This window comes from Lonchura striata, chromosome 1A (assembly GCF_050655825.1).
Source record: "Lonchura striata isolate lonStrDom1 chromosome 1A, ASM5065582v1, whole genome shotgun sequence".
Taxonomy (NCBI): Eukaryota; Metazoa; Chordata; class Aves; order Passeriformes; family Estrildidae; genus Lonchura; species Lonchura striata.
Window position 1 is genome coordinate 28,825,309 of NC_140741.1, and position 25,034 is coordinate 28,850,342.

At 40.7% G+C, this 25,034-nt stretch overlaps 2 protein-coding genes across 8 annotated transcripts; both read left to right on the forward strand.

Annotated features, from left to right (window-relative positions):
• The first annotated feature begins 423 nt into the window (after window positions 1-423).
• On the forward strand, window positions 424-10,556 carry GTSE1 (G2 and S-phase expressed 1). Of its 5 annotated transcripts, none has more exons than XM_021524830.4 (11): window positions 424-562; window positions 1,164-1,247; window positions 1,961-2,024; window positions 2,101-2,692; window positions 3,562-3,715; window positions 4,898-5,272; window positions 5,464-5,536; window positions 5,942-6,187; window positions 7,309-7,486; window positions 9,056-9,196; window positions 10,144-10,556. In XM_021524830.4, exons 1-11 carry the CDS (start codon window positions 439-441, stop codon window positions 10,225-10,227), a joined length of 2,115 nt encoding a protein of 704 aa, XP_021380505.4. In that variant the 5' UTR covers window positions 424-438; the 3' UTR covers window positions 10,228-10,556. The 5 variants fall into 5 exon arrangements, with proteins under 5 accessions (XP_021380505.4, XP_085424473.1, XP_085424474.1 ...); XM_085568347.1 differs by having other exon boundaries at window positions 525-690; XM_085568348.1 differs by having other exon boundaries at window positions 525-576.
• Window positions 10,557-10,980: 424 nt separating this feature from the next.
• On the forward strand, window positions 10,981-21,801 carry TRMU (tRNA mitochondrial 2-thiouridylase). 3 transcript variants are annotated; one of them, XM_021524833.4, is made up of 11 exons: window positions 10,981-11,095; window positions 11,606-11,771; window positions 13,832-13,938; window positions 14,482-14,604; window positions 15,702-15,874; window positions 16,816-16,869; window positions 17,397-17,463; window positions 18,237-18,337; window positions 19,383-19,527; window positions 19,764-19,846; window positions 21,029-21,801. In XM_021524833.4, the coding sequence occupies exons 1-11, from the start codon at window positions 11,008-11,010 to the stop codon at window positions 21,173-21,175; spliced, it is 1,254 nt and encodes a 417-aa protein (XP_021380508.2). In that variant the 5' UTR covers window positions 10,981-11,007; the 3' UTR covers window positions 21,176-21,801. The 3 variants fall into 3 exon arrangements, with proteins under 3 accessions (XP_021380508.2, XP_021380507.2, XP_085424478.1); XM_085568352.1 differs by lacking the exon at window positions 10,981-11,095 and adding an exon at window positions 11,472-11,494; XM_021524832.4 differs by lacking the exon at window positions 10,981-11,095 and having other exon boundaries at window positions 11,344-11,771.
• Window positions 21,802-25,034: the final 3,233 nt, after the last annotated feature.

Sequence of the window (25,034 nt, forward strand, 5' to 3'; positions counted from 1 at the left end):
GCATTGAGCGCCACATCGTCTTCCCTTGAATACTTCCCGGATGATGACTCCACCCCGGGCAGCCCATTCCAATGTCTAGGCACGCTTTCTGCGATTAAATTCCTCTAATGTCCAAGCTGAACCTCCGTTTGGCTTCACTTCTAAAGCTAAGCTGCTGGGACAGCCACATCCAGCAAAGGAGTCAAGGAAAGCAAAGAACGGGCACAGCGCCTGCAGACACGGCCGCACGGGAGCCCTGCGGCGCCGCCCACACCCCGCTGAGGCCGTCCCTTGCGCCGCTGCCACACCGCGGTTGCCGAGGCCGGCCGGGCAGGCCGGGCTGAGCAAGGACGAGCGCGGGGGCGCCGCGCCACGGCCAGAGCCGGGCCGGCGGCGAGGGCAGGGCGGGGCGGCGCGGCAGAGCAGCCGTTGGGCGCCCCTGTAACTACAAGCCCCAGAATGCACCGGAGGTTCCGTGTATCCTTCGAACCTGCCAATGAGGGCGCGCGGGGCGAGTCACGTGAGCGGGGCGCGCTTTCCAAGCCGGGGCGGGAGCGCGGCTCGCGCGTGGTGTCGGTGAGCGGTGAGCGGTGAGCGGTGAGCGCGGGGGGAACGGCGGCGGCCCGGCCCTCAGCCCCGGCTCCTGGCTGCCCGGGGGCCACTCCCCGTTTCCCGTCGGGGAAAGGGGGAACCTGTGCGAGCTGGCCTGAGGTGGGGCGTTGGGCGGTCGGTGGGATGGTGAGCTGTTTGGCATCCCATAAACCAACTTTTCGGTGGTGCCCAGTGACAGGATGGGAAGCGATACTAAATGAAACTAAACCACGGGAAGCTTCGTTTCAGCGTGAATAGGCACTTTACATCGAGGGTGGCAGAACAGCAGAATAGGCTGCCCGGGGGGGGGGTCGCGAAGCCTCCTCTGGAGATATTCCTGATCACTGGAGGCGTTCCTGTGTAACTTGCTCCAGGCACCCTGTCGTGGTATGGGATTGGACTAGACGATCTCCAGAGGTCTCTTTCAACCCTAACTATCCTGTGATTCTGTGTGGCAGTCCCTAAATACGAGAGTCTTCAGAGGGACTGTTTACCCCTTCACTAATTCAGCAGTATCCTCAAAGCCTGTGACCCTGTTGTTTGGTTTTGTGCTTTTTTAAAACCTACTACATGTCTACTTCTATGTTTTCCAGGTACTATGGAAGAAAAAAAAGAAATGTCGGTAGATAGCCTGAGTCATATGATTGAAGAAAAATTGGATATTTGCATGAGCAATGGTAGGTGGAAAGCATGTTGAGTTATTCTCTATACCACGTAGAGAATAACTCAACATATAACTCAAAAATTTTGTTAATTTTGTGTCATAGGTTATGACAGATCAGAGACATCTGTCTGCCTTATATCACATTGTGTGTACTCACTTCCTTGGATGGGCTGCTGTTGCCAGGCTCAGAAGCCTCCTGAGGAGCTTGTGGAGCGTGGTGCTCAAGCTTGTATAACAGTGACTGATGTCACTCTTCTATAGATCTAATTTGAGTTCCTCCCTTATCCAGCAGCTGCTGATTTACATAGTGTATAGATTAACTAATAAAAAAAGTAATCTTTCTCACTGGCTCCTGCTACTGTTCTGTGGTAACCTGAAAAATAAAAGTACTGATGGACGGGACAAATGCATGGTCACATAGCTCTGGATTACATGTTCTCACTCATTTTGATTGGAGGCTGCTGATAAGCTGCATTCCATGTTGCTGTTACAGCTGCTTAGAAATTACCATTAAGCTATTTCATGATATTTGAGCATCTCACAATTCTGCTCATATTCACAACTGTACCTTAAATTTCTTGAACCTAAAATGTTTTCCTGAGTTTAGTATTTTAAATTTGGTAGCTAAAGCTTTTTTTGCCAGCTGACATCACTCACCAAATTGTCAAAGCATAATGCAATAATTTTCATTAAAAATCCATGCTGTGACAAAATTCCTTTTTATAGTTTCAGACTTTCCTCTTCTGAGTGATGAAAAGTTTGATTTTGACCTTTCACTCTCTTCAACAAGGTAAGTTATGTAAGTACAGTACACCCTTCAAAACGGACGCATGTATGGTGCTGGGCTAAATTATTTTTCTTTGTAGTGGAAATGAAGATGAAGTTTTTGTTGGACCTATGGGACACAAAGAAAGATGTATTGCTGCCAGTATTGAAGCAAAAAAGTGTGTGTCTGCTTTTGATGATAAAATTATGTGGAGCCCACTTCAAGGAGAGAAATTTGTGGAAATTTTCAAAGAAGCTCATTTGTTGGCACTGCAAATACAGACTGGAAGCAAGGATGAGGAGACCAAAATAAGCCAATCTGAAGAACAGGAAAACAAGATTATAGAGACATTTGTGGAGGACTCAAAGTCAAAGCTGAAGATACTGAGAAACAAAAACATAGAAATAAGTCCCAGGCCTGCTAAACGGGACACATACTGTGTGCAGGATAGCCCAGTGTGTCAGCTCCCACCTTGTTTTCAGAAGGCATCACATGAACTTGTGTCAGATGGCAAAGTATGCGCTCTTTCTGCTCCTCCTAACAGAAGTCCTGTTAAAACTTGTGTGTCTCCTACAAAAAATGCCAGTTTACCCCTGACAGAGGAGCAGGAAACTAATACAAAGGCCATTGGCAAATTGCCAGTGGCAAAACCATCATCTACTGGAAAAAGCAATTTGTTGGCAATTGACAAGGTAAAGTCTGGTGCTGGTCAACGTTTTCTTCAAGTGAAGTCTGTGTTTTAGGAATATTGAACCTGTCTATAATCTTTTATTTTTAAAACCAAACTTTAATCTTCTGATACTTCTCTACCTTATAAGATCCTCAGTCAGAAAACATATATAGAACAAAAAATGAGGGCAGGTACTATGGTACAGTAACTAATTCCTTTGTTTATTACGACAGTGTAAAGCATTTGCAAGTAAATTTCTTTCCTGTTGTATTCTGGTTTTGTTAATACTATAATTTTTGGCTTCTCTTCTATCTGGTTTCTGACACTGCTGTGTTGCTGGTAAAATTACTACATTGTTACACTTCATGTGTAATTTAATGTATAAAAGTAGCTTTATTTAATCCTTATCAATGGAAATGTATTCTGGGATAGCAAGGAAACAGTTGTGTAAGTGACCTTGTGAGCACAAATCAGTCTTTTAATAGAATATCTCTTGGATTTTATTGCTCTACACTTTATAGCTTAGGCTCTAGTATGTATTACCGATTTTACTGAAGATGTGGCAGTGGCTTCTTAAGAACCATCACCTATAGAAATTACATGACTCTGATATACTGGTGCCTAGGCTGACTCTTTTTTCCTAATTCCTTTAAGTCCATACTCAATTTTGTGGCAGGAATAAAAATAACTGTTTGTCTCCTAGATCTGATGTCCCAATTCTATTTAATAATCCAGATACAATGATTTGTTTCTAGGAAAATTCACTTCTTAAAATGTAATGTGAGTTAAGGAGTGCCTCTAAAGTTCACAAGTGAAAAGTAACAATACCAAGACAAATAATGGCAAAATAATGTGTTAAATAGGGCATTTTTTTTTTTGCTTTTGATTCAGCCTGGCTTAAGGAAGATGACATATCTGAAATGTCCTCGTGTTGCCAGTGGTCTCCCAAGGAAGACTCCATCATCATCATCATCTTCATCATCAGTTTCGAGCATGAACTCAAGTCTTAATTCAAGTTTACCCATTTCTCCTATAGGCAAAACAGGTAATCACTCTTACTACAGATTTGTGCCACAAATCAATTTTGGCTAAGCATTTTCTGGACTTTGGATTTGGAAATATCTTAATGGTATTCAGTACATTAAAGCACTAAGAAATACTTTTTATGGAGAATAAAATTTTGTAGGCTAGCCCAGTAAATCCCTGTGGACTAAAGATAATGTTAGACATCCATAACTTGTAGATTGACTAGATTTTGACAAACCTGATGCCTACATCTGGGCATCTGACACAGCTAGAAAGGAAGCAATGCCCTAGGAGTTCTCTTTCCTTTATGCATGGTCTCCTCTGTTCTAGCCAAGAACCTGAGCTTCTGAATGCTCTAAGCTTGTCTGACTGGAATTAAAAGAAAACACAAAACACCAAAACAACTGAACTTTGGAAGGAAGGGGGAGGCATTATTCCATGTTTCTGTAAGCCTAAATGAAGGATGAGCTTTACTCAAGTGGATGGGAAAAACACCTTTAGGGAGATAACACAGCCAAGAGACTTGTACTGTGTTGAGACCATGAATTTGACCATTTCAGTAAGCCTCAAAGGGTCAGGAAAAGAGTCTCCTAGAAGTACTGACAGATGTAAGGACTACAGTTCTTGTATATCTATCAAAATACCGAGTTTGAGCAAATTTTTATTTTGCACCTTCTTTCTGGGAGATTCATAACATATTAAAAGCTTAGTATAAACTATTTTATGCAGTAGAACTGTCTTATCAAGATTTATCCTGTTAATGAAATTACCTACAGACTAAAAGTAAGAACTTTACAGAAATCTGGGGAAAATGCTTGTATGGTAGTTTAGCCGGTGGTGTTAATGAGTGTAACTCGCACTGTTACCTCCTTGAAAGGCTGCTTAGGGGAACAGGGCCAGCTCTGCTGGGAGTAAATGCTGGAAGTAATTTGAATCTGCAAGCTGTTCTGGCATTCCTTGAAGAGTATTCCTTCACTTGATTGCAGTAATTCAGGAATTTGGTGAGAAAGCTATAAAATAAAATTGCTAAAGAATTTGAGGAATAAATTTCAGAAATAAATAAAGTAGTCGTACATATTCTCCTTAAACTTCAACTGTTTGAACCTAAATTTAAGTGCTGTAAATTGCTGTTTTTCTTTCCTATGTTAGAATAATTACTCTGCTTAGTCAAAAATCATTGAAGTACAACTTTCTATTTCAGGAAAATCAAGCATGTCATCAAAAGCCAGTGTGAGTGGCTCTAAGCTTTCATCTGGTATAAGCAGGCTGGCCCTTCTCAGACCTACCACAGTGTCATCTCTAGTGGCTGCCAATACTGAGAAATCCAGGAAGCAAGTGAGATCAGCTAGTACTCCCAAAATACCTAGTGCCATAAGCCTGGCTAAATCTTCAGCTTCTGCAGCATCATCTGAGGCTGCAGGCAGTGGAATTCGAAGACCAAGCTCTGTTTCCAGTCTGCAGCAACTATGTCAGCAGAATAAAGATGGAAGTTCAAAAGGAAGCCTGTGTCCAAAGCCCAAGGCTAGAGTTTTGTCTGTTTCCACAAGTCAAACTAAGGCTCCTGTGAAGACTCAAGGTAAGCACATACTTCGTATGACCTGTCTTCTATGTTCATTATTAAAAGCAAATGTTACCTTGAAGGCTTGTTATTTGTTTCATTACCCTTCTGTCAACCTTTGGGAAGGAATTAGTATTTAACTAAAAGATATCTGCTGTAAAGGAAATAAATATGAATCTGATAGCAATTAACAAAAATTTTCTCTTTAGATGCAACACAAAACCAACTGGTACCAAAAGCAGCACCATCTCTTGGATTAACATTTTGTGGCACACCTGGAAGGTAGGGCTTCACTGAAAATCAAATGCACTGAGGTATCCTTCTTAGCATGCATCATGGTTGGGTGTCACAACAGTCTTAAAAGTGCTAACTTCATTGTCCAATCACTTGAGAGTTAGATGCATTGATGCCTCTTGGAACTGATTTAAAACAAATCAAAACCCAACACTAAACCAAATAGTGCCTCCCGCTCTATTCAGAAGAGGTTTCTTTGCAGTGCTAAATAGACTAAAATTATTAATAGAAGAATTCTTATCAAGTAAAGCCTGTACTATACTGTGATTATCAACCTTAAGGTGACTACTGTTCCATTACTGACCAGAGGGAAATGGATTTCTATAATTTGGTGCAATAGTGTTATTCAAACAGTTTCTAGAAGGTATTTGCTAAGGCATGTTCCTCTTCTAGTGCTATGGCAGTCAGCACTCCTATGAAAGCCTCAGAAGATAAGGCCTTGCAGAGTTTTTGTTTTCCTGAGAACTCTGCCACCATGACTCCGGCCAGTGTGAAGCGGTCTGGCCTACCTACACCTGTACGTCAGATCTCAGGGTTCCCAGCAGTGACTCCTAAAACTGTACCAAGAATGCCTTCTGCACGTGCTGCATCTCTTCAGCAGAGCTTCAGCTTTTCTGCCAAAAAGACTTTTACAGCTGGGTAAGACAGAAATCTTCATGTATGAAATCAGTATTATAGGCAAACTGCCTTTTAGTGAATTCTAGTGATGACCGGGGTTTCAAGGGCCTCTGCTGTATGTTGTACCATTTGAGCACAGAAAAGCTGAGTAGGCCTAATAAAAATTTATAACTTGTGACTAGTAAAATGGTTAAGCCATACTGAAGTGAGTTAATATCTAGCACAAAGAATTACAGCTTTAATAGGAAATTACTTGTATTTCTTGAGCAAAGGAGAAATTTTAAGTCTTGTGTCTGATGCTGTGGTGTTATTTTGCTATTGCCTTCTGATGAAGTGAAATAGCTGATTAAAATGCATATTACTTTTAACTTTTGTTTTGTATTGTTGCCCATGGTCTGTAAAATGATACTTTTTAAAGCATCAGTCAAAAAGCCAAGGATTTTGTTGACTTGAACGTTATTTTCTGAGCAGTTTTACTCATGTTTTAATTCTATTTATCTTTTTTTTTTTTCCCTGTGAAAGTAGTGTTGCCTTCTTTGTTTTATCCACCCAGCATCTTCTGACAAGGGATATATATGTATGCAGACTTGTTTTGTGGCTGGTGGAGAGGAACTGTATTAAAGTAGGAATGATTCATGGCTAGAAAAGTGTGTCATGTTACTTAGGCCAGATGTCTCAAAGTCTTTTCTCTCAAGGAAACAATTATTCTGTCTACAGTGACTTTATCAAAGTGATCAGATTACAGCTTCTAGTCCTTCAGCCAGTGTCAATACTTTCTTTCAGCAGGGACTGAAGTGGGTTGCTCAGTGATAGACAAAATCAATGCCTCTTTGCTAGCTGTTCCAAGTTTAGAAAAAAACAAGTAAAATACCTTGTGTGAAGTTTAGGCTGGATGGAAATGTCAAGTAAGATTAAATTCTTCATAACCCCTTCTTTTTCTTGCATGGGTAGGCTATACTTTTTCTGCAGAATGAAGTATTTTGTGGGTAACTAGCATTTATTTAGATAAAAATATGGGAAGCTTTTTGGTCATTAAAGTTTGAAGTAAAAAAGGAGACAATGAGGTTAGAAATTGGCTTTTCTGTCTTTAGTAGTTAATGCTGATTAAAGAACTCAATTATTGCTGATGCTCTTTTCCCTAGTTCTAAACAGAAACAAGAGAGTAAGACACAGGTATCTTCAGAAGATGATACATCTCCTCCAGCTGTGCTGCCTCTTGTACTTAACTTCTCACCAGAGAAAGGTACTACAGAAGTAGCAGAAAATGCATTAAAAGAGGTAGAAGTACAAAATGAGCTGGCTGAAGAGAAACAACCTGAGGTAAGAAATGACAATGTATTTTCCTACAAAACTGCTAAGTAAAGTGCTTGGATTATTTCAAGATAGGGATAAGTAGGGAAACCACTTAGGTATACATGAAGTTAAAATGTGTTAGAATAATGAAATAATAGGATATTCTGAGTTGGAAGAGACCCATCAGAATCATCAAGTCCAGCTCCTGGCCCTGCACCAGGCACTCCAGGAATACACTAAACACTTCTAGAACTCTGTCAGGCTGGTACTGTGACCACTTCCTTGGGGAACCTTTTCCAGTGCCCAGCCACCCTCTGAGTGAAAAACCTTTTCCTGCTATCCAATCTAAACCTCCCCTGACTCAGCTTCATGATGTTTCCTTGAGTCCTGTCACTGATCATGAGAATGAAGAGATTGGTACCTGCCCCTCTGCTTCCCCTCATGAAGATGTTCGAGGCCACAGTAAGGTCTCCCCTCGTCTCGTCTTCAGGTTGAACAGAACAATTGCCCTCAGCTGCTCCTCACAAGGCTTCCCCTCCAGGCCCATCACCTTCCTTGTTGCCTTCCTCTGGGTGTTCTCAAATAGCTCAATGTCTTTTTTCATGTTGTGATGCCCAATTGGCTGTAAGCATGTGCACCCTCTAGTTGCCTATATTTAGCACTGAATATAGTTCAGTATTTCCACTGTGTTCCCGTCTCAAATGCACTGTCAAGTACTTGCAGACTGTATATTGTATTTCCACTTTTGGAAGAGTACTGTGAAGTCCTTGTAGGTTCAGTTAGAAAAGTAGTGTTGCAGTCATAAGCTCCTTCAGGGATTGAAAAAAAACTTCCAAACCCAAAACACTGCCATAGCTAAATTCAGTAACCTAAAAGGAGTGCAAATCTGCATACAGTGAGGGAGAATGAAACCCCAAAGTCCATATATAGCAGGAAACTTAAGTATCAAGTAATTAGTTCAGTGAACACTTCCCTTCTCTCAGGAATGTAGTGGCTTCATGTTGAAAGCTGGCACTCCAGAGGCATTAAGAAGAAAGGACTAAAGTTGTAGTTCTGAAATATTAACCTGAAAAATTGCTTATTGATTTATAAATACTGAGGTTTAGAATAACCTGTGGATTAATTACACGATGGTATTATATCAGTGTGTTCCTTGTTAGCTTACTTGGTTGCATAAGTGTGTGTTTCAGAATTGCTTAGTACATGTATGGGATAGTTAAAATGGAAAAAAGGATAACTATAGTGTGAAGCTGTAGAGAATAGTTTGTATGGCTAAATAACATTGCACAGTAATTGTAGTTAAATCATTTAAGAGGGTTACTAATCTTCTGTTTTAAATTTAACTATACTTTTAAGTGAAAAATTGTTTTATGCCCCAAGGGAAGGGATCTCTTTTGCTTTGCCTTACCATGTTTTCCCTGTGATGCCAGAGAGTAGGAGCTGAGGTTTTTACACTGAATCCTGCATGAAAAATTCCAAGCTGTAAATTAAACCTGATGTGTGGTTATTAAAGGTGTATAAGCTAAATTGATTGCCTCAATGTATATGAAGGAAACTTGGTGAACAGGGGAGAAAACCTGAGTTTTTGTTTTCAAGGCTTTACTGATAGATATTGGAGCAGATAAATCTCTCCCACATGCTTCTGAATGTGAAAGTAGACCTTTGATTGACCTTTCCAATACTCCTGAAGTGAGTAAGAGTACTTCTGCAAAGCCTGTGCTACCTGGGCAGATAAAGGTAAGCTTTACTCAAATCATCTGGTGCAAGTTATGTTAGCAGAAAAATGTCAACTGTCTGCAGAGCAGTTCCACAATACTGGAGGAATTATTTAATATTATCTCAATATTATATACATAATTAGGTGGCCTTAAGAGAATGTCATGTTTAAAAACAATGTGTTCTGAACTAGAGCTCAGTGAGCAATGTGTAAATAGGAAAAGAGGAGGATGGAGAAAGAACTTAGTACTTAAAGCAGTTGTTATAGAATAAAACTGTTCTGAAGCAGGAAGTTAATGTTGTCTTCAGTAGAGTTGGCATGCTTACTCTTGATTAACCTTTCTTGCTCATTTTCAGTTCTTGGCAGCAGCTCATTTCAATCAAAAAAGAAAAGATATCTCTCCTGTTTGGCTCCTCTCCTAATCCTTTCCTTAGCTGGAAGATGTGTGCTGTTGGAATCTAAATTTTACAAGCATTTTTATGCATTAGTGCCTTGAAGGTAGATGCCTTTAGATCATTGTCAGATGAATGCTAGTAACTATGAGGATTCAGCCTTTGACAAAAGGTGTAGTTTGGCTCAGTTGAGTACCAGGCCCTTCAAATTTTGTCAAAAGAGGAGTATTGCAGAACTCTGGGGGGCATGTTCAGAGGAGTTCAGAAGTTCTGTGTCCTGTCTGGATGGCACTGTCACAAGAATGTGCATAGTAGTGAAACTTAGAAAAGGCTTTTAGGTTTTTGAGGTAAGTATGGGAAATAACCACCTTTTGAGAAGCTTGTGCTTGTCTAAGAATGAGCATGTTTTTAAAAACCTGAACACAAAAGCTTGAGTTTGGTGCTTGTATTTGTCCTGTAGATACTAACAGGAACCCTAAACAAGAAAAGTACTTGAGAATAACAGAGATGATAGCTGCTAGTAGGTATGTACCACAGTTGACTACAATAGCTAAATTTTTATGCTTTTCTTTCAGCTGATTGATTTCAGTTCTCCTCTTATCACTCTGAGCCCTGATGTAAACAAAGAAAATCTGGATTCCCCTCTATTGAAGTTCTGAATTTGAACTGAAATGAAGAATTCTTAGCAACTGTGATCTTTGAAGTGGTTTTGGTGTTATTCCTCATTTGTGTAATTTTTTGAAGATGGCTGTAGATTGTCTGATGGACTTCAGTAACAAAATAGAATTCTAACACTCTTGATCCAGTTTGATAATGGTTTTATTCATGGATGTGCTGCAGTGGATGTATTTTAACTATGTTTCTGTAAGACAAAAAAATTGGAATTGTAATTCCAGTTTGAATTGGAAGCCTGCCTCCTATTGATTGTCATTTGATTCCTCTATGTACAACAAAGTTTTAATTTAAAATAAATGAATTGTTCGCTAAACCTGTACAAAATAGTAACTTTTTATTTGCATGCTTTTCTGTTGTTTCACTAACAAATGCTAATATGTAGGTTAGAAAACAGTGGGCTTCAGAGTGATGTAGCAAGTTTGGAAACAAACATTTTAGTATTGAATGACAGTAGAATAAATCAACAGCAATGAGAAGATAACAACTTATTACTGCCAGGTGCTTTAGTCGTAGCTGCCCCCAGCAGGGATAAACTTCGGCTTATTCAGGGGGAACGGACGTGAAGCAGTCACAGGAAGGAGTTTTCTGGGTTTTCCTTTATCTGACTGACGGTGCTGGTGCTGTGGCTCAGGGCAGTGGGAGCGGTCGGGCCGAGCACCAGTGGGGTGTGTGGGTGGCCCGGTGGGGCCAGAGGCCGGGCCCGGTCCCGGCGCGGCGCGCAGGCGCGTGCCCGCGGCAGCGCGGGGCGGGCGGAAGCGGCGGCGATGCTGGCGGCCCGGGCGCGCCGCGTGGCCTGCGCCGTGTCCGGCGGCGTGGACAGCGCCGTGGCCGCGCTGCTGCTGCGCCGCCGGGGTGCGGGGCTGGGCCGGGGCCGGGGCGGAGGGAGCGGGGGCGGTGCGGCCCGGCCCCGCGCCGTGCCGCGGGGCCCGCGCGTCCCCTCTGGACCCCGCGCAGCCGGGGCCGGGCGGCGCTGGGCCGGGCGGCGCGGGGAGCTGGGCCGGGGAGCGCGGGGGGCCGGGCCGGGGAGCCGGGCAGGGCAGCGCGGAGAGCCGGGGAGCCGGGCAGGGCAGCGCGGAGAGCCGGGCCGGGGAGCCGGGCAGGGCAGGGCGCGGCCGGAACAGAGCGGGCGGGCGCTGTGGCTTGGCGTCGCGTTAGGTTGCTGAAGAGCTGGGATTAGCTGTTACCTGGAGAAATAAACAGCTGTGCAGTAGCTGTACTGTAAAATGTAGCACAGGGTTGCTCGTATCTTTGGTAAGATGCAGATGATAAATGGCTTATTAGAGCCATTCTTGAGAAACACAGGCTTTGTGTCCAGGCTGCAAGAACTTAACTTTCTAAGTAATTCTTGCCTTCATTTCATAGGCTACCAGGTGACAGGTGTGTTTATGAAGAACTGGGACCCTCTGGATGAACAGGGAGCTTGCTCCATTGACAGAGATTGTGAAGATGCTTATCGGGTGTGCCAGAAACTTGATATCCCGTTTCACCAGGTTTCCTACGTGAAGGAATACTGGAATGAAGTATTCAGGTAGAAACATATTTACAATAGCTGGTAATTTATATTATATTCATATTAAAAGCCCTGAAGCCTGTTAAGTATTGAGGAATTATTTTTTGTCTTGTTTGTATTGAAGGTCAGAATTTTTATTTTACTTTTAATATGTTATTTTTCTTTTTTAGTTAGAGATTTCTGCTTGTGTGAGTGTGTAGCAATTGCTTTGTTGCAGCTTATCTCTTCAGCTGCTGATGTACTGGCTCAACCTTACTGTAATTTGAAAAAAAAATTATTTAACGAGGGTACTGTTATTCTATATGTGTGTAATTTACACAGTGCATTTTGTACACATAATGTGTGCTGAATCCAGTTAAGCTCAAATGATTGTGATCTAGCCTTACTTCTTTAAACTTAGAACAAATCTGAAACTGTTCTCTAAAGAGGGTGCTCAGATTTTCTGTGAACTTGTTGCACTTTAAGTAAAGTTCTACATAGGAAAAGCTGTGAGATTTTTGTGGAAGGTAGGACAAGAAGGTGCACGTTGGTATAGCAGTATAATTTATCTTTATGCACTGGACATAAGTACATAAAAATTGTTCCCTGTTCTTCGTCATCCCCCTTGAAGTAGTGCTGTTATCACCTTACATGAAACTGAGAAATAACCTGGTCCTGCTACTTGTACAGCATGTTGAAATGACATCAAGCTGTGCACCAAACTTTTAGACAGTCAGTGAAGAAAACAGCAGAACAGCTCTTTTCTGGGGAGGATAACTCTGCTTTTCCCCTTTTGGTGTAAAAGAACGAGTAAGTGCTACAAAACTGCTTGGGGTTTTTTAGTACAGTGTTTCCTAACATTCTAAGTGTCTCAGTTTGTTCCAGAATCATTTTTTCTTTACCGTCATCACTGATCATAAATTTACTCCTCTTCTGGATCTCTCTTTAAAGAGTTACTCACCATAAAACACCTTTTATCATGAGAACAGTTCCAGGTCTTGTATTTTCATGGTTTATGCAAAGACTGCTCCAGCTCATTCTGTCAGAGAGAGATCCAGTAGACACCCTTCATTGCCCTTTCCTTGGTTCTGTGCTTTACTAGAAGCTCTGAATTGGTGTGAGGTTGGCTTTGTGGTGACTCCTTTATAGAACTCTGAGGGTACCATGAGTCAGGTGAGAGCCTGCAAGAGGGAGGCAGCTCTGGATAGACCCAGCTGATTTAATTATTAGTATAAGTTGTTGAATTTATAACTTTTAAAAAGGAGTTAGAGAAAATAAGAGATATGTTGCTTTATTTTCTGTTTTTTAATGTAGTGTCACATGGTAAGGAAGAAGCAATTGATTGATTCTATTTCAGATGGAGAAAAGTAAAACCAAGTAATAGGATTGCTGCTGTTCTTTTAAATCCAGTCTGTGTTCTCAGTTCTTCTTGAGTGCAGTGGCTACTGACAACAATCTGACAAACAAAATGATGCAGTGATAAGGCCCTTTGATATCTCAGGGTAGTGTTGTATGCTGGTTTAAATTCATTCGTTATTATTTCAGCATTTTGTAAGTAATTATGCAGCAGGGTAAAACTACAACATTGAGAAACTTAGAATTTCTAGGAGGGGGAAAAAAAAGAAGACAGGAAAAAGTCCCTAAGCCCCATGAGTGGCTGCTTGTAGTGACATTATTTCAGCTGAAGTTACTGTCTGTTCAGCTGAGACACTCCTGGTGTGTACCACCATATTGTCCCACTGAATAACTAAATAGGGTTGTTTAATTCTGAAGGTAAGTATTCTGTGAGAGATGAGTAGGATGTGCACAGTGGACAGCCACATCTTCCCAGAGGGAATATTAATTTAATAAAGCAGGGTTACAAGATTGTAAGTGATAATTTGACCCTGTCCTCAGTGCACTTTGTAGAAAATCTTCCAAACACTGTTTTTTTGCACAGCAAAATGTAATTCGTAATTTATTGATGCCATAAAATGTTTATGGTGACTGGGTCTTCTCTGGGACTGGGACTCAGCTTCTCATGTTTGAACACTGTCCAGTTTCTGATAGTATTATCCATGTTAATGATTCTGATAGACATTTGAGTCTTTATTTTACAGTGACCTCTTAAAAGAGTATGAATTGGGACGGACGCCCAATCCTGATATTTTGTGTAACAAGCACATTAAATTCAACTACTTTCTGCATTATGCTGTGGATAACCTTGGTAAGGCATTTTCAAGTGTGTCAGTACAGGGTGTGTGCCATGGAAATGCTTAAAGGAAACAAACTCTTTAAAAGGTGGAGAAATACTTGAGTTCATGTGCATGGCTAAATCATATCTCTGTAGTTGTGTGTCAGTCATTGCAAAATATTTTGTTTTAAGATTGCTTTTACATAAAGAATCACAGAATGGTTCAGGTTGGGATGTTTAAAGGTCATCTAGTCCAGCTCCCCCACCCTGGGCAGGGACATCTTCCACTAGATTAGGTTGCTCATGTGTAGGAACAGATTTATTTCAGGGATTTGACCATTAAGTTTTACATTCTTAGGTGGTCCTTAAAGTACAAAAGCACTAGTTCTGGCATGCTGGTGAATAGTTTGCATTATTTAAATAGCAGGAGTACAATTAGTGTCAGCATAAGACATCTCTATAGGTTTTCTTCTTTTGTTGCTTTCTGCTTTTCTTACTGTATGTTTGCAATTGTATTTTCAACTGGGATCTTCAAGTTTGTGCCTTTATGTTAGGTTTGGTTTTTCTTTCCAATAGGAGCAGATGCAATTGCAACCGGGCATTATGCAAGGACCTCACTGGAGGATGAGGACGTGTTTCAACAGAAACATATTAAAAGACCACAGAGGCTTTTCAGAAACCGTTTTGAAGTTAGAAATAGTAAGTTGTGTCTTCATTTCATGTTTTGTCCTACATATAAAAAAGAAATGTAAACTATATTTAAAAGAATCCAGGGATGTTTGTGACTTTATGCACAATGATTACTGATTAAACCCCAGCCTTTGTAGATGGTTGTTTGTGCTAAACAAAGGTATTTACATTACTGAAAATGGCCCTGACTCGTCAAGCATTAAATTTTCTTGTTTTAAGAGTCAGATGAATGTCTGATATATGGAGAGAAGCATGCTATACCCAAAGGGAAAAAAACTTGTAAACTAAAGCTATGCGAAGCTGCTGCAGTGATGATTTTACATTAGAGATTCCCTGCTTTCATTTGTCCACCCCTGAACTTAAAGGGGTTTGTTTCTTTCTTTGTTTTAATTTTACCTCTGGAAAGTTGAAGTGGCCCCAGCTGGACCCCTGATCTATATCTGGCAGACTGTGGTTTGCAGATGTTGTGTGTTGTGATGGGCTTCCTTGCCCTGTGACTGAGATTTTGTATCACCAGTTGTAACTGCACTGTTGGCCTCTAGTTTGTGTCAGAGTCAAGAAACACATAAGTAGTGTTTGGACAACAGCAGAGCCATTAATTTTAAAGAGAGGGGGCAGAACATGATTGGTGAAACTACCAATTTTATTTCATTTGGGTAATCAGGAGATTTCATCTGTTTTAAAGAAAAAGGTCATACTCTCATCTCTGAGTATTGGTAATAACTCCACAGATTGCTCAAATCATTGATTTCTAGTAGGGTGATTTCAGGACAAAACAGTGTTTCTGAAGAACTGTATACTCCAAGGTATTTGAACTTTCATTCTCTTTCACAGGAAATGTGAAAGTTGTTTTTGTTTTTTATATTGCCAATGTCCTTGCCAGTGATACATGCACTGTTGAAATAGACTGAGGCAGTGCAGTGTAAGTCTTTGTGGGATTCTGCACGGTACAAAATCTAGATCTTTTTAGTGATGAGAAAATATACAAATGTTTTTGTTAACATGTATTTGAAAATGGTAAATCATAAATGTTGATGGTCAAACAAAATCAATTCGAACTATTAATTGTAATTATGTTGAAATGCCTTATGTGTTTCACTTTGCAGCTGTGAAACTCCTTCAAGGGGCTGACCTCTTTAAGGACCAGACCTTCTTTCTAAGTCAGATTTCACAGGATGCTTTGAGGAAAACCATCTTCCCTTTAGGGGATTTAACAAAAAGTTTTGTAAAGAAGATAGCAGCAGAACATGACCTTCATCATGTGCTAAAGAAAAAAGAGGCATGGTAACACTTAACACTCTTTTGATTTGTATTTCTCTCTAAAACAACTTTCTTGAACTTTTTGAACTTCAACCTGTGACAACCCATCAGTTTCTGATGGAAAATAATAATATAATAGGTTGGGAAGCATTTTTCATAGCTGACTACTTCCTTAAAAGTATTTTTAGGAGCTTGTGGTTAGTTGTGTATTTTAGCTTGCAGGTATTGTGTCTGCTGCTGCATCTCAGAAGAATTAAGATGAAAGTGAATGTGTAGGATGTTAAAAGAAAACATTCACATATCACAGCAAGGGAGAAGCTTTTGCTCTTTATTCTCCATAGCTTTTAAGAGCTTCCTCACTTAAAATCATTTCTCAGTATGTCTTTAGAAATTGGATCACAGTGTTTGTCTACATTTACTTTTTTTAAAAAAAAGTTATGGTTCTCTGGGAGCTAAGACTTCATGAGTTGATCTTAAAAACTAATGCAGACAGTAGTTACATTGTTGATGCTGTCTTGATTGCTTTTTGTGCTTATTATTCAGCCTTAGTAAATGAGGGTTTGAAGAATGTCAGCAGTCACTGGAAGGAAGAGAAAAGCCTATTTGGTTCTGAAAGGTTTTTTCTCAAGAGATGGACCATCATTGTATCATTTTGTTACTTTTGTACTTTAATATGAAAGAGATGTCTGTTTTTAATATACATACAACCTAGTCAGCAAGGTTAATGTATTTATTGAACAGATGTTCCATTTCCCATTATCCCTCTTCTGTGCTTACAGCTCTCACTGATTCTGTATAGAATTCGCTTACCTGTGTTGCAGCAAATGTGGATTTGTTTATGAGATGCCTAGGATAGTTTGGGATACATGAGAGGGGAAAAATCATGGACAGATTATTAATAGACATGATTTCAAATGTTTCCTCTGCTTTTGAATATTCAACTCCATGTTTCTTTTTCAGAGTATGGGGGTCTGTTTCATTGGTGAAAGAAACTTTGAAAATTTCCTTCTTGAGGTAAGCAACACTAAATCTCTGACAACCTTTTTTTGTTCTGGTGTTCAGTTTTTAAAAGATTATCTATAGAAAAATCTCAAGCAGCTCGTGGCCCACTGTAAGTAGCAATGTCCCACCTCCCTTTGCAGCTACAGGCCTAGTTAGAAGCTGACAGCCACAGCCTGTAGAAAGTATCTTGCCCCTCTACCAGCTGTCACTCATTTTCTGGAGCAAAAGAAGTGAACATGCGCTCCTGTACCTGCCAGGCTCTGCCAAATAGTTGGAATGTGAGAGAAACAAAGTGCTGGGTTCTGCTGTCTCCTGACATATGTGAGGATAGGGGATGTGAAGCCTAGAATTACTGCTCATAGGGACTGCCCTTCCTGCTTTTCTCTGAGAGCAGCATCAAGGAGTCAGTAAGCTGCTTGGGCAGAGTTTGCTTCTTGAAGAGTTGTTTTTCATCCTTGAGAGAATGTAGTGACAGAATCTGAAATATACTATGAGGTTTTCTTGGGCTGTCTTGTGACTTACCTCTTCCTCTCTGTTAGTATTTGGAACCTCAACCAGGTAACTTCATTTCCATTGAAGATAAGAAGGTGATGGGAAGACACAAAGGTAATTGGCTAACCTACCTTAATAACTTACTTTTAGATAAATGGAACAATACCACTTATATTGGGAGGGACAAATTTGGGAAATTCCAAAGGAGTCTACAGGTTTTACACAGTTTGTTAAACCATGGAAAATTTGCTGTATACAATATTAGAGCCCTGAACTACAATTGATTCTTGGTTGTTTGTTCCGTATTGCAAGAAAGCAAATAATTATTAGGGTTACCCTGTTGATACTAAGTACTTGTTATTTTAATACCTCATCTTAATTCCTTCAAAATGACTGTGCTTCAGTTCCATATTCTTTAGTACCTAAACATTGCAGAAGAAAATGCACCTCAGTGATGCACAGAAGGACAAACATGGGCACCTCAACTTTTCTCCTGTGTTGTCCTCAATTTAAGCTGCCAGAACTGAATTGCTCTCCCAAGTAATTTATGGTAATAATACTGGTACATAAAAGTGAGGGAGACTGGCAAGACTCATTGGTAGATAACCCACAAATTGAAACTGAAATAAATAAGTGTATGTCTTTTATAAGACCTAAGAATGGCACAGTTGAAATGAATTAAGGTGTAATCTTTAGTTTGCATTTCAGGGACAGATGAGATTTCAAGTAGATTTTAGTTTAGTTTGTGGCTGACCATGTTCTCTAAGACAGCTTGGTTTGTTACTCTTTGTTTAGTAGTAAAGTTTTAGGGAAATGATTTTAATGTGTTCTTCTGAGAGTAAGAGTTGAAAAGTTGCTAGCAGCATTCCATTTTCATATTTCTTTAGGTTGGTTCCTCTTTACAATAGGCCAGAGGGCTCGGCTGGCAGGCCTCAAGGATGCCTGGTTTGTTGTAGACAAGGATGTCAGGACTGGAGATGTCTTTGTGGTGAGTTAATTAACACTTGGTTTGCAAATGACTAATGCACTAATGCATGCATTTTGTGACTGCTTCTGATTGCAACGTGAGCCTAACCTGGGCAGAATTCTTGGCTTTCCTCTTGGGGGAAGCAAGAACCAACTAGCTTAGCATCAGCAGATGTGAAACATCTTTTCCAAACAGGCTTTTCATGAGCACCAAGTTGTTTTAGATTTTGACATCGAGCTTTTCCAAGCAAAGGGCAAATGCTGAAAAGAATCAGCCAATCTCTGAACTCTCATTTTCTACTCTAAAGCTTGAGTGTTTTATCTTAGTTATTATGATGTAGTTTATAAAATGTGTATTACCTTGGTTTATGATATATTGCTGTTTTGTTTTTCTAGTAAAAGAATGAGGAGACAGTGACACGGTTTTATAATTTTGAAAACTGAGGCAAAACATATATGATAAGTAAAAAATAATAGGTATGTTAATGGCTAACCATATGAAGTGATGCAGAATTCTGCAGCTTGCTAGCACTGATAATATTTCTTCCTGTTCATGCAGTTGTTACTCTTCCTGGATACTGATGTGATTATAATGAGGTGTTCTGCTACTTTTTGATGTGCCAGTGCAGGGGACTGCAAAAATCAATCAAATGAGAATTGAGAAGAAACAGACAGGAGCACTAAGAAAAAAAATTATGTCTTGAAGCGAGTTTGTCAAAGGCAATGCCTTTGCTGGGGACGTGTTCATTTGGGAAGTTGGAGAAGAGGCAGGTAGCATCTTGTTGAGATAGGATAAAGAAGGTCAGATTTCTGAACCCAGCCTGAAGAAAGCAGAAATGCAATTGGAGGGAAAAGCATACAGGAAGAGAGACATGATTCTGAGGAGTAGAAGACTGACAAATCATTCAGGCTTGCTTTAGCCTAATTTAAATGCTAATAAGTGTTTGCTTTCTTGCTTATTGCCTTCATTTTGCTATGGCTTGATGCTTCTTCTGCATTTTATGCTTCACTTTACAAGTTACATGCTCTTTGGCAAAAACATCAGCAATAAATAAATGTGTTTTAAGGCACCATCAAGAGATCACCCTGCTCTGTACAGAGACCTCCTGCGGACAAACCGAGTGCACTGGATAGCAGAGGAGCCTCCGGCAGAGCTGGTCAGAGAGAAGATGATGGAATGTCATTTCAGATTTCGGCACCAGATGGCACTGGGTAGTCAAACCTTCTTTTTCTTTTGTCTTACTCAGTTTGTGAAACTCTGGTAGCATGGTCATGTAGTTCTACAGTAATAGTGGATAGGTTTTGGCTTGTCCTTCCTGATTCTGCAGTGTCTTACAAAACAATTCTCTACAGTAGTATCTTGACATAGATCTCTTTAGCCTTGGTTTTTCTTCTTCAACATGGACATAATGGTTAACTGTCAGGTGTTTGATCATTTTCTGCTCTAGTGCCTTGTGTCCTGACTCTAAACCAAGATGGGAGTGTGTGGGTAACACTAGTGAAGCCAGCAAGAGCTATCACACCTGGACAGGTAAGTTAATAGAAGTAGTTTTCCTTCAATTTTTGTGTTTTACCTTATTTGGCTAGTAAAACAGAGTATCTTTTTTATTAGCTGGAGCAAAGTAATTAATTTATTTGTATGTGAGAGTGATTAGCTCTATTTTGACTATTTATCCACTATTTTAAGGGGGATTGTTTCGAGTTTTAAAGGATCTATTGTTATGTGTATAATCTAAGAAACTTGCTTACAGATTTTAGAAATACATGGAAGTGTCTCTGTTTGTATATGCAGAAATTGAAACTGTTGCTGTTTGCAAGAAATAAATTTTAAAAGGCAGTAATTTGGTAATTCCCTTAATTTGGGTTTAGTATGCAAGCCTGTTTAGTAAGACTCTGTCTGGTGAATTTCAGAGCTGAGAAGAGGTGCTGTGCCTAAAAGGGATGTCTTTTAACATTGCCAGTATAAAGATACTCTATCACATTGCAGCACACTGTCTCTCAAGCATTCCCTGCCTCCCTTCGCCCAGCATATGTTCTACCCACCCTTCCTGATACTTGGGGGCTTGTGGGACACATCAGGAGGGGAATTATCTAAAAACTGTTTGTAGTGGAGAGAAGCTGAGAAAAATCCAGGAAGAGCTTGTGAGAGGCAGGAAAAGCCCCTGAGTGCCAGGAGCTGCTGAGCCTGTGGCCAGGCTCTGTACTGACAGGTAGTGAGGCAAGGCAGGTCTGGGCTCCCCTCTGCTGCAGGAGCCTGCTGAGCACACCAGGGAGCTCCCGTTGCTTCCTTGCTGATGGTCTGCTGCCATAGTCCTTAGTCCCCTTCTTGTTTTGACAAGTACCACTGTAGGCTGGGCACAGTTTTGTGGGGAAGGTCCAATGAAGATGCAGATGATGTTATGTATGTCATCCTCTTTGGAAGGGAAACTTTTCAGCACAATCCACTCTGCCTCAGTAACTGAAGGGTTTTGAGATAGCCTTGTAGAAGTTAATGACGAAATTTCCACCAACATGTTCATAAATTTACACTCGTGTGAGCCTACAATTCCTCTGTAATTTGGGGGATTTTGTTTGTTTTGTTTTTTGTTTTTTTTTAAGATTTAGACACAACAGATAAAAATTGGTCACTGTCCAGCAGGTCTTGCACAGCCTGCAGTTGCTCACCATGCTTTTTGCAGCTGCTATAAAGATTCTCCCTGTGTTTATCTCCTAGTTTGCTGTGTTCTACAAGGGAGATGAGTGCCTGGGCAGTGGGAAGATCCTGAGGATGGGCCCATCAGCGTATACCTTGCAGCAGGGTAAAAATCGAGAGGAGAGTCCAAAGAAAGAAGAGGTTGACAAAATAGAACCAGCAACATAACACCTGGGATTGTTTATTGAAGGACTTTGGAGAATTTGCTGCTTGAGAACAATAAAACTATAATAAATGTGGTTCTTAAGGCCAGTTAACCAGAGAGTCCCAGCTCTTGACTGTTAGCACTGAAGAGAGTTTAAAACTAAATCCAGTCTGGTGCAATTTTGCTGGACTGTATGGTGCTGTTTATATTAATACGTATCAAGGGATGTCCTAAGGTGTTCTGTAATAGTAGTAACACTACTAATACAAGAATTTTAATACAAAAATCATGGCTAAAATAATAAATATATGTATTATACATAAGTGAAATGCTTTTTTACCCTTATTTAAAGGTATCTGTCCTTATTAAAGTATACATGTTATTTTACACTAAATGTATTTTTGTGCTTTGAACTCTGGACAAGGAATGAATGTGTTTAAGTTCAGTATTTGGAATGAACTCCAGGCAACAGTTACTTATTTTTCATTTTACATAGTTTTGTAAAAAATGCTTAGGATTCTTAAACTGTATTAAGTAGTCACTTCAGATGTTTACATAAAACAGAGTTACAAATCTTAGGGGATTAACAGTCTTGAATGTTAAATGTTTTCACACAAGTGACTAAATTTTCTGTTAACTGTTGAGGTCTGAGGCTGTTTGTTTTGTTTCCTGGAGAAGAGAATGCATTATTGTGCTTGAGAAAAATGCAAATTCACAAGAATTTCCTTATTGCAAATCAAGCTTAATATAGACCTGATAATGTCTCCAAATTGAGTGCTCTTAAGGAGAGCTGAATACTTCACATCCAAATTAAATAGGTTTATCAGAACTGGGTGCATATTGAGGACACCCCAAACTTATAGTAAAAGTTCATTGCAGCAAGTTAGCAAAAATGAGTTCCTGCCTTTCAGTATGGTGGTAGAAGGTAACTGTTCCTGAAGTACAGTTATGCAGGAGCAGGACTTCCTGGTGGTGTAGAATTTTGAGATTTTAACTGGCAGTGAGATCCCAAGTTTGCTGAGAGCTGCTGAGCCAGTGCCTCACAGCAAGAAAGGTTAACCATGTCCTGCTTGTAGCACAGCTGACATTGGATGCAATGAATGTCTGCTACAGAACCTGCAGAACTGAGGCTTTTAAATATATTCTCTGCTTCCCTCTTTTTGTTTAAGCATCCTTCACACTGGACACAATAGCCCAGGATGGCTAATGCTGGAAATTCAGAAGCTAACATGGTGGAAACCTCTCCAGTAATGGTCTCTATTCACTTTATAGGCTCAGAGGACTTTGGTTTTTGTCATCAGAAGTGAACCTCATGGTTCTGCTGAAGAATCTTCATCTGAGGTAGAGGTGAATATGAACAATGTTTGGTTAGTACAGACTCATTATCTGAGAAGGTTGAAGGCTGCAGCTCAGCCTCTTGCCATGGTGGCAAGCAAAGCCCTTTGACATGATGAAGGGATTGCTGCTCTTGCTCCCAATGAACCTCACCACACTGCTGCGGGCTAGGAGTTAGTGGGCATTTGTGAAACCCAAACTGCAGATAGCTTCTTGCATGGGATGCTTCACAAGAGGCTGCACGTGTGCAGCAGCAGCACCACACTTGCATGTTTAAACCAACATTCCAAACAGCTTGGAAACAGGGAGTAAAGGAGTGAGGTGAGAGCAGAGGTTGGTGCTGGGTCAGGCGGCTGTGTGCCCTACAAGGGACCATCAGTGACACCGTTACTCACACAGCCTTTGCCAAAGCTGCAATTTGGCCAAGATTAAGCTTGAATGGGGTAGGAACAGTCTGTCAGATCAATTTCCTGTTTCATATCTATTACAGAAGATTAGCATCAATGTGCTTTTTAAAATTTGTTGATTTGTCATTTTTTTTGGTCATTTCTTCTGCCACTTTGGGCAACAGATTGCAAGCAGGTGATTTCACTTTCAAGTTGTCATTAAGTTTTTGAGGTCTTGAAATATTTGGTTTCAAGGACTCACATGTATAACTATTTAGAAAAGAACTTTTTCCTCCCAAAATAGAAAATGTGATAAGGAGATTAGGATCATGTAATTGAAAAACCACAAGTCGTGTCAGCTAAGGCTGGGTCTGAATTGAAATCTCTGTTGTGCCCTGTGAATATATTTGAAGCCTGTGTTTCTGAATGTATAATGGCTGAAAGATTGCATTCCAAGTGCAGTTTTATTCCAGAAGTGCTTTTGTAAAACCGAACTTAATTGCACTCCTGGTTTTGCTCTATCTTGGCAGTGTTCCTGCCCCAGCTGGTGCTGAAGGACAGAAGTGTCCCCATGCAAGGAGAGCAGGGCTGTCCTGTGAATCTGTCTTCACCTGGTTTGGAACATTGAGATGTTGCATAGGTGTGGTGAAGCATTTCATTTGCACTATGGCAGCACAGTATTTACAGTCCAGCAGTAAATGCATTGGCTCTTAGTGTTTGCATTGGCTTTTAGGGCTGAGAAAAGCCATCATCCTCCCATTTCAAAACTGAGCATTCACCCTCTTTAGCTGTAAACTACATGAAACCAAAGCTGCTGTTGTTTTCATAAAGCTTTATCCTTTTTGAAGTCTATATTTTTAGCATACTTACAAGCAAAAAAAAAAAAAACCAAAAAACCAAACAAACCAGATTTTTGGATGCAGCATTAAGCATTAACATTTGTACTTTTATATATGTGAATATCAAATCCAGCCCCTATAGACAAGGCTGAGCTCTCTCTGGAAGATGGGAGATGAGTTTGTGCAGCCTCCTGTGCAGCCTCTGCCCCGAAGGCAATGAGGTGGGACTGGAGTGAAGGTTCACAGCACAGCCTCTGCTGCTGGGGATTTCAGGATCAGGCTGTTTCAGATAAAGGATACAATTTTCCCTTCCACCTTTATTCCAAAACCAGAATTTTCCAACCTCTCTTTGTCCAAAAGAACCCTTTCAGCATGGAGTCTTTGGCACAGGAAGGGCTGGGAAGGGTCTCTGCTGTCCCTGCTTTCCATGGGACCGTGTTGGGTTCTGCAGCCAGGGATGGCACAAAGAGCTGCAGGGGGATCTCAGGGCCATCAAACACCCTCGGATTTAAGTTTAAAGCAAATTTCTCTGCATTTATATGTATTTACATGCTTTAAAGCATTGAATAAAATGAAATTATCTATGATAAATGTGGTAATCACACCAATGTGGTACACACCAGTGATGCAGGAAGGTGATATGCCATTTCCAGCTTCAGCACCAGGAGGCACCAGGGCATCACGGTTATCCTTCCACCGTGGGCAGCATTGCTGGGAGATGGTGGCAATTAGCACATCTGTAATTGTGAGATTTTCTCTTTTGTTTTAAATTTTTGCTGAACCAATGCATTGGAAGAATTGCCCCTCAGTGGGTTTGCTCACGGCAGGGATAAAGCTGCCCAGGCATGTCAGCACAGCCAGGAACTGGCTGAGAAGCAGCACCCTTTAAGAGCCAAACTCTCACTAGGGCTGGGCAGAGACCATGGTACAGGTCAGGCCAGTGATGGCCTGGCAGCAGGGAAAACACACCTTTCCATCAGAGTTCAGGTCCTGCCTGCCCTCTTTCTCCTCTGCCAGGCTGTGCAGGTCATTTGTTTCCTGGTCACTCTCAAATTTCATCTCATCTGGTTCTTGAATGGGTGGAGGTAAAAGGGAGATTTTTTTTCTCTTGAGAACTAGTACCAGATACTTACACTTCTTTGAATATGTGAGGGTTCTGAAGAACACTGACTTTTGAGGTTTTTCTTTTCTGAAATATCTTACTTTTTACTACAGGCATAGCACCAGCTACAGAAACTTGAGAATACATAAAGTGAATGGACTCCTTATTCTATGCAGCCTACAGAATAATTTCTTCAATACAAAAGAGCTTCCAACTCATT

Coding starts and splice junctions, on each gene's coding strand:
- GTSE1 (XM_021524830.4), top strand. CDS start 439: ATGCACCGGAGGTTCCGTGTATCCTTCGAACCTGCCAATGAGGGCGCG. Junction 563..1,163: donor GCGCGTGGTGTCGGTGAGCG/GTGAGCGGTGAG, acceptor TATGTTTTCCAG/GTACTATGGAAGAAAAAAAA. Junction 5,537..5,941: donor TTTTGTGGCACACCTGGAAG/GTAGGGCTTCAC, acceptor TTCCTCTTCTAG/TGCTATGGCAGTCAGCACTC.
- TRMU (XM_021524832.4), top strand. CDS start 11,500: ATGCAGATGATAAATGGCTTATTAGAGCCATTCTTGAGAAACACAGGC. Junction 13,939..14,481: donor TTATGCTGTGGATAACCTTG/GTAAGGCATTTT, acceptor TCTTTCCAATAG/GAGCAGATGCAATTGCAACC. Junction 14,605..15,701: donor CCGTTTTGAAGTTAGAAATA/GTAAGTTGTGTC, acceptor TTCACTTTGCAG/CTGTGAAACTCCTTCAAGGG.